General features: G+C 40.5%; 1 protein-coding gene across 4 annotated transcripts in view; it reads left to right on the forward strand.

Annotated features, from left to right (window-relative positions):
* The window catches only part of LOC115238910 (mediator of RNA polymerase II transcription subunit 13-like), a 32,316-nt gene that overhangs the window by 14,835 nt on the left and 3,283 nt on the right, over window positions 1-14,198 (forward strand). For 2 of the 4 annotated variants that reach the window (XM_029813076.1, XM_029813074.1), the window contains exons 2-14: window positions 1,452-1,797; window positions 4,645-4,813; window positions 5,254-5,399; window positions 5,507-5,945; window positions 7,120-7,269; window positions 8,662-9,232; window positions 9,412-9,618; window positions 9,769-11,547; window positions 11,751-12,081; window positions 12,159-12,472; window positions 12,827-13,018; window positions 13,170-13,481; window positions 13,878-14,198. In XM_029813076.1, the coding sequence (XP_029668936.1) occupies window positions 1,452-1,797; window positions 4,645-4,813; window positions 5,254-5,399; window positions 5,507-5,945; window positions 7,120-7,269; window positions 8,662-9,232; window positions 9,412-9,618; window positions 9,769-11,547; window positions 11,751-12,081; window positions 12,159-12,472; window positions 12,827-13,018; window positions 13,170-13,481; window positions 13,878-14,198 (5,277 nt within the window). The remainder of the gene's footprint in view (window positions 1-1,451; window positions 1,798-4,644; window positions 4,814-5,253; window positions 5,400-5,506; window positions 5,946-7,119; window positions 7,270-8,661; window positions 9,233-9,411; window positions 9,619-9,768; window positions 11,548-11,750; window positions 12,082-12,158; window positions 12,473-12,826; window positions 13,019-13,169; window positions 13,482-13,877) is intronic. The other 2 variants (XM_029813075.1, XM_029813077.1) reach the window with 2 other exon arrangements.

A 14,198-nucleotide genomic window follows, 5' to 3' on the forward strand; every position in this document is an offset into this window, starting at 1 on the left:
CCCTCCCTGCCTCTTGTTAACGGAGATAAGACGATTTTCCGTCAATGCAATGCGATAAATACGAGCGAATCGGGATCGCGGCTTTGACCTTATACGTTGCGATCGATTCTGCACGCATGTTATTTTTAGTACGGAAAAAATCTCAGTGTTGCTGACAGCTATATGTTTTTCATCATATTATATTACGAATAATCAATAGAGAAAGTAAACGAGGGTTTTCTTTTTTTTTTTTTTTTTCTCTCTCTGATGTTGAATCATAAAATGAAGAGAATGAGAGAGCCTGAATGCGAACGCGTGAATCTGGAATGGCAATTATTTCGAGTATTGGTAACTTTATATACCGACATTTCAATTATCTTTGATCTCTCTTCGAGGTATAAAGCTAAAGTAGAAATGAAAACACCGATAAATAATGCACACGAAGGAAGAAATTGATTTTCGAAAGAAAACTTCAACGAATAATGCGTAGGAAGAAAAGTGAATGGCCATCTCGAAATATAAATCTATGTCGGAGAGAAAGTTGTTGAAGCAGTCATACGTTATCTCAATTTCAAAACAATTTTGCCTATAATGTATAACCTTGCAGGATATTTTGTGTTTTGCTAGAACGTTTCTATTTTTACTATAACGCATCGATTAAAGTCGAGTGATTTAATGTCAACGGGATATTGAATATTTTATAAGGTCAAGCCGCGTTTAATATAGGATCGAAATGTGTGGACAGATAATGGATTGGAAGTATCTTAGGTGAAACAGTTTGAAATGGATTAATCAATCGAGCAATTAGACCCTGCGCATGCCTAATTATTTGCTGAAACCATCAGACGCGCTGCTGCTATATGTATATGTGATAATATGTACGTTTGAATAAATTAACGACTTGTCACATCGCGTGACAAATAGAAACACTGCCGTAAGGTCAAGGACCGATCCGATGTTGCTTTCTCGATGATCAAGAGCCGCTACATACGTGTATTTTACTGGGTAATGCACGTTTTGCCGCGTTCAAAGGATAATTTATTACCTTGCGATTTAACATCCTCGTTCGCATTCTAAAGTTAGCAATTGGTCACGGTCAATGTTATCTTTTGTTCCGCGCGATCATAGATATTCTTTACATTCACATTTCTATTGATATTTTCCGATAAATCGGATCGATTGTACGAGAAATCTAGAAAATTAGATCTTACAAATTAAGTAGCAATAGAACAGAATTCTGGGATTTTTGAATCAGCAGCCCATTAAAGAAAAACGGTCTGATACAAGCGATATATCGTTTGATATGTCACTCCTTTTTTGTTATTAATAAATATATTATTAATATAATTAATATATTATAATATAATATAATATAAATAGATATACATGTATACAAGTATGTGTATATAGTTCCATTTATGCATTCGATATTTTTATAGACGAGATTGCTAATGTTGCTCCTTATCTTTCAGACATCCCTCTGCGGCATCAAATGGAGAAAGCTCGTGTGGGGCGAAGTGGCAGGTGGATTCGGTGGCACTCCCCTCGAGGATCCGGTATTGTCGAGTTTCTCGCGATGTTTAGCTGGTGACATTCTGTGCGTGTGGCGACGAGTAGCCGCCACGCCGGCCACTGCCGGCCCGGCGGCTGCTGCCAACGCCGCTTCGGCGCCCGGGGCTGGCATCTTCGACCTGGGCATCGCGCCCTCGCCCGCGCCCCCGCCGCTCTCCCTCACCGCCGCCAAGGAGCTCTGGATCTTCTGGTACGGCGAGGAACCCGATCTCTCCGGCCTGGTATCACCGGAGCTCATCGCTTGCGGTGAGTATAATATATCTCCGCCTTGCCCGGAAACGTGTCTTGCCAACACCGAGAGCTTCGTCCCCGGAAGTGGAGCCTAGGGATAGCTTAAGACCATCTCGCTAGATTTACACGCACGGTAATTTATTTTTTCGAACTTTTTTTTAAATTTATTTTATTTTATAATAATTTATTTATATATTCCAGAGCATTCTTCAAATTTTTATAAATTTTTGTCATATATTATTCTTAGCACAAGCAGGTTACTGGGCGTTAAAGCAACAGATTTTAGGAATAGAATCGATAGAGTCGATCAAAAGCACATGAAAACGATTGAATCGTTGATGAGGGAAGCAAGCTCTTGATAATCTACATTCATAATAATTGAGGCGCACTATATACGGTATATCGTCTACGTAGGACTTGGAAGTAGCAATTACGCGATGTTTATACGCCGTTGTATGTACGGTGCTTTACCTAACGCCAGCAAGGAAACCGTGACTAAGCTAACTTTTATTACGTACTTTCCAAGAGGAAGTTTCGACACGTAAGAGACACGAAGGGACTGCATTGCATTAGCAGATTTGCAAACGCGCTCTTGATGGGCACTACATACATGTATATATGAAATATCTTTTTTCATCGATATCGGAAACAATAGCGTCAAAGCTGCGGAAAAACAGAACACGATTAAAAGTGAAACTCGCGTTAGTTAATTCTTAGATTACCGCGCGATAATCATCGGCGTATATAAACGCGCTACCTCGTGAATCATACATAAAATTATCACTCGCAACTGAAGTTATTTCTTCCTTTAGGCCATCAAACGATTCATTTTTATTACGCGCGTGCAACACACGAGCTGCTGCTACAAACATAACGTAAATGTTCAAAGTTCAATTGTTTAAAGTTATTTTGTGTGAATATATTATTTCCATATTATGTAAATTTTTTTCGCGCAGTAAAAGCAATATATTTATGTCGTTTTCTGAGATGAAAAATCGCAGCCGAATGACGTACGTTAAAGATGTCTGTGTAATTTAAAGCCGATAAATATGCGAAAAAAAGCTTAAGCAATAAGCGAACGGATTAATCGGAGATTTAACAAATAAAGCGATAAACGAATTGATCAATCGCAGTCCAACATTCTGAAGAATAGTAGAACCGCTCAATATTGTCGATTCGCTTACTGCTTAAATCTTTTTTTTTTTTTTTCTTTTTCCGTACGTTGTGACTCTTACTGTGCTCTAGTTCTTATCACTCGAGTACTCTGGCGTTCTAATCGACGGTGACCTCTTCCCACCGTGCTTTTGCATGAAAAGATTGCGTTACAGCGGTGCAACGCCGTGCAACGGACCAACGTTCGAGCCGCGCCGGACCAGAGACCAGAGGCCCCGGCGGCGTTTCTCGACACGGGGTCGCTGAACCATGCACTTGTCTGCAACTCGCAACTTGCAGCGCGCAATGTATAGATCCACCGTGTTGTGTGCATCGCGCCGCGCGCTGCGCCGAAGTGCACCAATTGCGAAACGACGACTAACCGGCCGAACCGTTAAGATTAAAAACGTATAGCATCGCGGTGGGGTCGACGGCTCCCTGTCGTAGAATCAAAGCACCGATCGGTTCGCAATGGCTCGTATAAGTTTGAAATAAGCTGTCGCCCATCGTGTACGCGTCTCTTCGCTCTTATCGAACAACGATTTTTTTCTTTCGCGAGGGGAGGATTTTACTAATTTATAATCCTATCGAAAGAGAATATAGGAGAATATAAGAGAATAAATTCATATATCAGAATAGATATCGGAAAATTACGCGCGAAGCTGATAATCTCTCAGTAAAGAAAAAAAAATTGCTTTTATTTTGTTTTTAAGAATAATATATTTTATCGTCACGTGCGATAAAGATGTTTCTCGATGAATGTTCGGATTTTGGAAGGCTGTGCAACACGACTACCGCGGCTAGTGGTCCATGAGAGATGCAACTCCCTCAGGCTCCGGTCATATCGATCGATGGAACACGTGTTCTCTCCTACCCAGTGATTCTCAACGGTACGGTACGCGGTAGAGGAACGCGTTGCCGTGCAACGCGCGCGTGATTATAAAAGACCATCAACCAAGTCATGCTACGATCCTGGAAATTTCTCACATTAAACAACTTTGCGTTCATGCATTGAATTATTCCTATATATCGTTATAGTTTGGGAAAAATACGCGTGTGTCTTCCGAGAGAGGTAGACCTTTTAGCATGTGTGTACATTTCTAGTGGAACAATATAACGAAACATGCTGTTAACAAAGAGGCATAAACACGCAAAGCCGTATTTCTTTGCGTTTCGAAGCGTTCGCGTGAGAATAAAATCAGGGGAAAGCTAGCCCGAGCGAGACTCGGGATTCTAGAACTTTTCAGTTTTCTCGGTCAACTTCTCCTCTGCCTTCCGCGAAACGCTCACCGGTCCGTCGACGCGATTCGCTGTGATTTTATACGCGAATCGCGCATTACTTTCACGCTAAATTTCGCCATTATTTGGATGCGCGCGTGCCACGGTCGTTGGACGAATATTAACCGGACCGGATTTTATTTGCTTTATCACATAAAGACTCTCTCTCTATGATAATTAAATATGTAGTCGCGCGGAAATATATGTTTGCAGCGTTGAAAGGAGGCATCCCGGTTTTTCCCGCTTAATTAGAACAGCAGCAACAGCGTGTAACCGTTATTTCTGCGTATTTTTGTAGAAATCGATCGTCCGTACAAAGCGCGCATTAGAATATTCTAGTTTCATTATATTGTTCATTGTATATGAGCGTAAAGAGCAACGTTATAACTAAATCTTTCTTTTTTATAATTTTATAATTTATTGTCGTTACAGAAAGTGAACAGGGTTCTTGGGAAAGCGGATTGTCGTACGAATGCCGGTCACTTCTTTTCAAGGCTCTGCATAACTTGATCGAACGGTGTTTGCTATCCCGTGACTTCGTTCGTTTAGGAAAGTGGTTTGTGCAACCTTATAATGGCTACGAGAAACACCGTTGCAGCAGGTATGTTTGCTTAACAATAACATTTTTTGTTAAGAAATAATATTTTACTTTTATGTCGGAAATATACATATACTCTGATATAAGAGTAGAGAAGTATATTTTATATTCTTATATACTTTAATACGTGAAACCAGGTACATTTGTGACATACTCGGGACGTATGATTCCTATGTAGATATTCATACGTCATAACTCAGAATTTTATCTGATAATTTTATAAGTGTTTAATACGCGAGAAAGATTTAACGTAAGATAAAAATAATGATATAAATTATCAATAGAAAAATATATATTTCTGATATTTAAACAACAGTCACGAATATCTAGATGGGACACGTAGATCCCGAATATTGCTTTATCGCTTGATATGCGTATGACGGCGAATACAGAAAAATTCTGAAATCCATTGAAATCTTTATATACGTTGATTACTTTTGCAGCAGCCACCTGTCGTTCTCATTTGCATTCTTTGTCCACGGAGAAAGTACTGTGTGTGCAAGTGTGGACGTTAGGCAGCATCCTGCGGTGCGACATCTTACAAAGACATGTCTACAACGTACCCAAACCTCTCAATCCGGCGTCAAGGGTAAGTTTGTTACGCAAAGGGAAAGATTCACAACCGTAGTGTTGACATAATTAAATTGTTAATTTATCATCGGCGTATTAACGTTTTTTCCTATTTTTGTTCCACAGTGATCCTAGCCCCTTACGGATTGGCGGGCACATTGACGGGTCAAGTGAGCCGTATGGATAGTCAACTTCTCGAAGAATGGAAACACTTCTATCCGATTAGTACCGGCAGTCACCCGGAGACCGGGCTTCCGCCCCTCGTGGAGGTTCTCGTCGGTGGCGTGCGCATGCGTTATCCTTCTTGTTACGTCTTGGTTACGGATATGGATGATACGCCACCCGAAACTCCTCTCTCACCACCGAGCAGTCCCGTCGCTTGCGAACGACCCCTCTTAACACAACAAGAACTGAGCGCAGCTACCGAATTGCCGGAACGCGTGTGGGCAGAATGTACTTTGAGTTCGCCAGTGTCCGCTTCCAAAACAGAATCTTCCACGGAACCTGAAACCTGGACGTTTGTGGAACCGACGCAAAAGTCTTCCTGTACCTGTTCATGTTCGAAGTAAGCCTCATTTCTAATTTTGATACATTACATCGTGCGAAAGACACTATCTTTAGATTCCTATCACTTAGATTTCGATTATATACATCGTAAAAATTATTTGTTTACTATGTACAAGTTGATAAGGTAATTATAATATATTAGATTGTTTTAATTATTTGTATACAATCGCAATGTAATCCAAAGCCAATTATGATATTTTTATAGTATATTGAACACAATAGTAAACATTTAATTTTTGCTACATATATTGTGTTAGTTGAGTAATAGTAATAATTGCCATCATATTGGTTTCTGTTTGCATGTTATAGCACAGAATATAGAAATGTAGAATATCCAAATCGTTATAGACCAGATAGTAGTGTGTGATGGCTGTTGTAATGTATGCATGGAAATTTAGTCTTTGAAGATGACTCAAATGCAATTATTCTTAGTGATCAGCTTGTTAATGCATTTATTATTATAAAGCTATACACATACGCGCATACACATGAGTCTGTTAAATTTCTTATTTATAATTTTGGAGCAAAAGCTCAGAGAGACACAAATAATATATTTGTCACATAATAACAGGATAAAAAAGTACTACGATATTATTATGCGTTGCATTTGAGTTTCTATAACAAAATTTATTGTTTAGGATTAAAAGTTATTAAGATATCCATTTGATTTCAATTAAGCTAAAGGGCTCTGAAGTGGAAAATGTTTAAATGGAAAGTGAGGTGTAATTTCTAATCGCCGCGTAAATATTTTTCTATATGTTTCAATTAGAGGAGAAACTAATTTAAAATGCCACAGTATAAAAATATAATTCTAGTTAACAATTTTTCCTTGACATTTTAACTAGTGATTGTTCGACTAATGTTTAAAGAATTGAAAGAGCATCAATTACACATCTTCAAATAACAAGGACAATGTATTAAAAGTAAGAAATATAAGTCATCTCACTTATCTCTTATGTCCTAACTTACCTCTGAAACTTTCACTAAATATTTGTTTAGAGAAATCTTTTATCATTTTATTCTGAAATGTCACTTTAGAGAGGGTAGTTTCTCTTATATATATATGCTACTTTACGAAATTGATAATTGTTGCTTCAGGACTCTATAAAGTGAAATAATAGAAGAGATATCGTTCACAAAAAGAAACGAGATGTTAAATACATCGGTTGCAGGTATACGACCCCCGGGGGTTGGAAGAGCCTGGCCTCCTCTCAGATTCAGAGGGAGAGGGTAGATAAAGGTGGACGGAGGGTCATACCGTTTCACCGACGCTCTACCACTCAATGGGACGCTTGTCCCTCTGTCCCTGCTAATGCCCCCAGGTGGGTAATTTCTGTGGGTCCCGAGATACAAAGAGAAAAAGAGAGAGGATCATCTTTGTCATTTCTTCTCTTATGTTAGTCACTGCAATAACGCCAATTTTACATATGATCATAATGATTCCCCATAACTTCACACGCAGATTCATCGCTTTCGACAGTTCCACCATATAAATTCGTCCAAATAACTCGACCCGATGCACGATATAACGCATTAATCAGATTTTATCAATCACTGTTCTGCAAAGATTTAAAGCATGCGTCTTAACAGCGATCGTATCACGCGTTAAGAAAGACGAATGGCAGACTAATATTTTCACACTTGAGACGATAAAACTATGCAAATCTCGTCTCATCAAGTATTTAGAACTTTTTCACTGGGTGAATGGGATCTCGTAATATTATATTAATATCATGAATTCTGTGGTAAAAGGCTGTATCAATTTTTTATGTATACTCTAATGAGATGTATATATTTAGTAAGTACAGATATGTATTTGACATGTTAAGGAATAGATATATAGCAAATTTATACAAAGCACGTATTTCTTTAACACACACAAATATTATTTATATAAACTTATTATTTATGTACTATCTCTCTACGAAGCTAAAACAAGGAACAAAACTTTCACATGTTAACGAATTTTCACATGTGATTTGTCGATCTAAGTATTTTCATGCGCATGATTCAATAGCAGATATTATCTAAGCTTTACATATGATTGATAGTGCATTCCAACATATATTTCTCTTTCATTTGATTAATTATTTTGCTATATTATACATATAACACACACATAGCAAATAGAGTTTGCTTTGCATGTGACTATTATGCCTAGAATATTTCTAGCATTTATCTTACTTTACGTTTTGATTTTTGATCCATCTATAACATATATCTGTCACAAGCTTCCATCCATACTCATGCACATCTTAAATTTCAACAGGTGCAGAATATACTTCTTGTTAAACGATTTATCATTATATTATGTTGTAAAATCGTCAATTCAAACAAATTATACATTAAAGAAAAATTAATAGAAATTTTTAATAAGTAGCTTAAGAAATAACTTGAAGTAGTAATCTATCACTTTGAAGCAATCACGATGTAGGGAAGACTGATAAAAGATACATATCATAAACATAATTTATATATTTAAATTTAAAACAAATTTAAAAGATTTTGGATAATTTAATTCTCTCTTTCCAAGAAATGCTAACATGTCTCTGATATGTCATTTTAGTCTTCCTTAATTATTTCCGCTTATTATATGCCGCTTTTAGTACTTTCTCTCATTCATACAACATGAGTACTAATTTCATTTTTGCGATTATAAGATTAGAGTCATGAAACATATTTATATGTATTCAATCTGTTTAAAAATCGAACAGGTCGGTACTAAGTAGAACGGAAGCACCTAGTACACCACCGGGCGGTCCTCCTTCGTATTCGCGTGGACCACCAACGGGAGGAGATTGTCTACCGGTACCGTCAGTTGGCTCACCAGGTTCTCCAGCACCGTCACCCCTCCTGACTCCGCACTCTGAGCCGGCGTCAGTTCCGCCCGCGGAACCCACGATGCCGACTCTCAGTCCGCAACCGCCACCCAGTCACACAAACACTGCCCCACCTCTGACCCCATCGCAAGGGCCCAAGTCCATTTCTTCCGCGTGCAACAATCAGGTGCACAGTCCATCGGTTCCCGGGCCGATACTGAAACGACCGGTCTTGGCGTCCAGGGAATACGAGGGCGCTCTCTTAGACGACGAGCAACCCTTGTCTTGGCTGTACGATTACTCGCTTCAGGAGGCATGGCTGAATCATCCCGTGAAGCGTTTCAAGGCCACGAGCACCACCGGTCCCCCGATCAACCGCAGCAACATTCTATACCCACCGATGAACTCTCAAACGCTCCAGTCTCAAGCACCTAAGCTGGAAATTAAACAAGAACCTGTCGCAGTTGTAAGTGATATTATATAAAAGATAAAATTAGGTCAAACCGAACATATTCAAACGTATCTAATAGTAGTCTGCTTTACCCTATTTTCTTCTACTATGCTTTAAAATGCTAGAAAATATTAAAACAAACATTTGTATTATATTAATATTATATTAACAAATATTATATTTTGCAATGTCAGGCTGAATGTATTGGTAGAAGAACCGATCCATACGAATTTGATGCGACGGGTGAAGAAAATGGCACAAATGTCGATGGTCTCAGACGACAGAGGGACGATCCGTCTAAACCAGGATCTCTCTTTACCAGCGAGGGTCTTCAACCATCCTACAAAGATTTAGATCAAATATTTGACAATTCCGACGCTGATACTTCCAGTGACGAAACGGTAAATTCGCACCTATTTGCACTATTATAAATAGTTAAATTAATGTAATTTTGTGCTATAACGACAACCAAAAATGGAAATTTGGCTGCATAATAACATATGCTTGAAAGATATAGCAGATGGTGGATAAAGTGCATTTGATGTTTACAGAATTTGAATCAACTACAAATACAAACGCCGCCCGGTTCGAATAAATCCGGTGGATTGCACGAGGAAACGAGAATAGATGGTACGAACAAGAATAACAATCGAGGAGTTACAGTTCTACGACCAGAGGAGCTTTCCAAGATGTTTCCTACTCCACCTTCTTTAGAGCATAATCCGGTCGCTTCGCCTTGCCAGTTGAGCGACCCCCTCATAGACCAGACTGAACTTCTAATGCCCACGCGTCCGCTCAGACACTTGCCCGACATTTATCCTAACATGGGCTCTCCACAGGAGGAGCCGATCGATGATTGGTCATACGTGTTCAAACCGGCAGCTATCTGCAAAATGGTCGGTTCTTCCAAGTACGCACCCCTCACGAATCTGCCTAGCCAATCTCTGCCATCCATCACACTGCCATCGCACTGCGTGTACAGACCTTCCTGGCAGTGCAATCCTGCTTCCACTAATCAGGCGGACAAATCTCTTCCACCAACCAGACCCGGATCCGTACAACAGCAACAACAACAACAACAGCATCAACAGCAACAACAGCAGCAGCAGCAGCAGCAACAACAGCAGCAGCAGCAGCCTTGTCCTTCAAGTCCAGCGCCACCCTACCGCTCGGCCACTCTTCCTGGTAGGCCGCCGCCGCCGCCGTACGACCAACCAAGCCCGGCTACCTCTACTACTTCCTCGTATCTTAATAAAAATCTCAACAGCATCGAGGCAGATACACCGGGACCCGCTCGTGCGCCCGAATCTAATTCTCTTATAGTGAATATTCTCTTAGGCGACACGGCACTCAATATCTTCCGCGATCACAATTTCGATAGTTGCAGCCTATGCGTTTGCAATGCCGGACCCAAGGTAGTGGGCAATATCAAAGGCGCCGACGCGGGTGTTTATCTCAGCAATTCGTGGGCGGGCTCTGCGCTTTTCCAGGACGATGATCCGATTAGATGCAGTTGCGGTTTCAGCGCCGTGGTGAACCGCCGTCTCGCGCACCGGGCAGGCTTGTTCTACGAGGACGAAATGGAGATCACAGGCGTCGCCGAAGACCCGGCGGAGAAAAAGAAAGGCTCACTCGCCGCGGCTGCGTGTCCTGGCGCGAAAGCAACTCCGGATGGTCTCGACATAACATCGCCCAACGTTCTCGAATTATTGCGCGAGCAATGCCTGATTGTTCAAAGCTCGGCCAGCAGTCTGTATCGAGCGGCTAGAATATGTGCCACCACGAAGAGCTATCCGACGCTGACGCCGACTGTCAACACCCTAGAATTCAACGATGGTAACGAGGTTTGCGTTGCGGCGCTCGATCAGGGCAAACTTGATGGCGCGCACAACGAGAGGGTCGTGCGCGTAAACGGTGTGCACCGATGGGTGTTCCTCAGAGCGCGTGGTCCCCAGTGTAGCGGCGACATTGTGCGGATGATGAGGTCGCTACAGCCACTGCTCCAGGATGCGGTACAGAAGAAATGTACCACTCGTATGTGGGAGGCACCGTACACCGTTGCCGGACCACTCACGTGGCGGCAGTTTCATCGTTTAGCCGGGCGCGGCACGGATGATCGCTGCGAGCCGCAACCAATACCCGCTCTAGTCGTTGGATACGATCGCGATTGGCTATCATTGTCGCCGTACGCAATCTGTTTCTGGGAAAAGCTGTCATTGGAGCCATTTGCCGGGCCCAGAGATGTCGCCTATGTAGTCGTTGCACCCGACAGCGATTGTATTGTCAATAGAGTCAAGTCGTTCTTCCGAGAACTGTCCTGCACATATGAGGTAAATGTGTGTACATATACACAAGTATATTAATTATCTTGTATAAATAATCTTGATTTAATAGTCAAACAGCAATGTGACAAACTAATCTTGATGAATATCCGAGTTGTATTTATTTTTGTCTGCTTTAAATGATGTTTTTGTTGAATCTTTTGCTTAATCTCGTCTGTAATAAGATATTAAGATTTTTTAATTCATCACAGATTTGCCGATTAGGAAGGCACACGCCAATTTCGAAACAATTACGCGATGGAATCCTACGCGTCGGCAAATCGACCGCGCAGAAACTCGCAAAGCAACCAATGGATGAGTGGTTCAAGTTTTTGGGAGAGAATCATCTAGGCGAATTGTTGAGGCTGTACGCTCAAGTGTGTAATCATCGGTTAGCCCCGTATCTGACGCAGGTTATACAAGACCGTAGTTTGTTAGATCCTGGTGATTCGCAATCGTCCAACAAACAGCAATCTACTATTCCTGTTTCCGATACTATGCCAGCTACACCCGATGTATTAACGACCAAACCCGAGTCTGTTGGTACGTTTTATCGTTAGATCGTATTTTGACGAGATAAGTTGAGCGATATTAACAAGATCTCTTTTTGTCACTTGCAGAAGGAGAGAATCCGCGAAGTGAGACTCCTTCCTCAACGAGCACAGCGACAAATCAAACCGCTACTAATACAACCGGTAATACAACACCGACTTCACAAACTACAAGCACCACCACGCCGATTACTACAACTACGGGTCCGGACGAGGAGGAGATCGAGCCTCCGGCCATCGTTGTCTATTTTGTCGAACCATTCTCTTTAGGCGGCACTGAGGATCCCGATCGACGACGACTCGCCATTTTAGCTTTACTCAGAGCTTACTCATCCGCAATCAATAGCATGCCTGAGAATATGAGATCAAATATTCATGTTCAGGTAACAACCGATAATCAAATGCAGAATCTTAATGATGAAGAATCAATGACTTAATCACTGTGGTATACACTGTGAAGTTTTAAGACGTACTTGGAAAAGAGAGTCAAGATTCTGTTTATAAATTATATTTTAAAGATGCACATTTATATATAACATTTTAAGAATATAATTGAAATTCTTTTTATTTTGAATGTTTCAATAATTTATCTAATAACTTAATTATTGGCTTAAAGAAATTGAGTCTTTTCTGCAAGTATAAACAAAAATTTATCATTTTTTGGCTAGGTCTTTTTTAGAATGCAATATGGTGCATCGCTAATTTACTTATGCAACTGCAATCAATTTGCTTTTCAGATAATATCCTTGGAAAGCATAATGGAATTAGGACGAGCTCGAGAGAGGCGAAAGATTCAAGATGAAATGCGAGCCTTGGCATTGAATGTCTTCCTGCAAGGGCGTCGATTGTTAAACCATAATTCTACAGTAAAAAGTCTCACCGGTTTCGGTACTGCCGCCGCTGCAGATCTCTTTCTCAAGAGTAAAGACGTAAGTTTTATTACTCGATCGTTTGTTATGACATGGTTGAGAATAATTCGTTTTCTGTTCATGCGTTGCGATAAGATAGCATGAAATTAAAGATCCACGATATATACATCGTTTTCAGTCATTTAGTAATACTCTTGTAACTATACATCAGGAACGGAACAAGGCATCTTACCGGCTCTATGCACCGGCTTTCGTGTTGGCACCGCTGCGGGCGAAGAGTGAAGCTCCCGAATCATTCGGCATGGCGAGGCCCGAGGAATGCGCGGTGCTCTATCTCAGCTATTGTTTGAGCGAGGATCAGTCTTGGCTATTGGCAGCTGCGACCGACGACAGGGGTGAAATTTTCGAAACCGCTACCATAAATATTGACATACCCAATAGGAAGAGAAGAAAACGAGCTTCAGCTAGGCGTATCGGCCTTCAAAAACTCATGGACTTTATATTAAGCGTAATGTCCCAGGGTGTAAGTAAAAAACAATTTATAATACTATTAAAGGTAATAATACCCAAGTGCCTAGCTATCTATTTCTAACAATAAAAAATAAATTCAAGACTCTAACAGAATATATATAACGCAACAGGCAACAAAAACTGGTAAATAAAAGCGCAGAAAACATATATACATATATACTATTATATCTATTTCTATTTCTTTTATTCCAAATATACGGATGATAATATGTACAAGGGTATTCTCGCTATTGTACGCACGCGTATAAAACTATAATTTTGCTCCTCATCGACACATTTTTACATTTATTAAAATATAAAAATTCTTTTATTATTTTATTATTTTTCTTTTATTATTTATTTTATAGATACTGTATATTATATTTATAATATATTTTTCTTATCTCAGGTGCAACCATGGAGATTGGTCGTAGGTCGAGTAGGACGTATTGGACATGGTGAACTAAAGGGATGGAGTTGGTTACTTTCTAGAAAAGCACTTTTGAAAGCCTCAAAGCATCTGAAAGAGATATGTGGACAATGTAGTCTCTTGTATCCTTCAGCAGCACCTTGCGTGCTCAGCGCATGCTTAGTTTCGCTCGAACCGGACTCCACTCTCAGATTGATGGCTGATCAATTCACTCCCGATGAGAGATTCAGTCAAGCCTCTGTAAACTGCCAATTATCCACACCACAGGATGTTACGTGTACTCATATACTTGTTTTCCCT

The sequence above is a fragment of the Formica exsecta genome, unplaced genomic scaffold (genome assembly GCF_003651465.1).
Source record: "Formica exsecta isolate Colony F162 unplaced genomic scaffold, ASM365146v1 scaffold362, whole genome shotgun sequence".
NCBI classification, from domain to species: Eukaryota; Metazoa; Arthropoda; class Insecta; order Hymenoptera; family Formicidae; genus Formica; species Formica exsecta.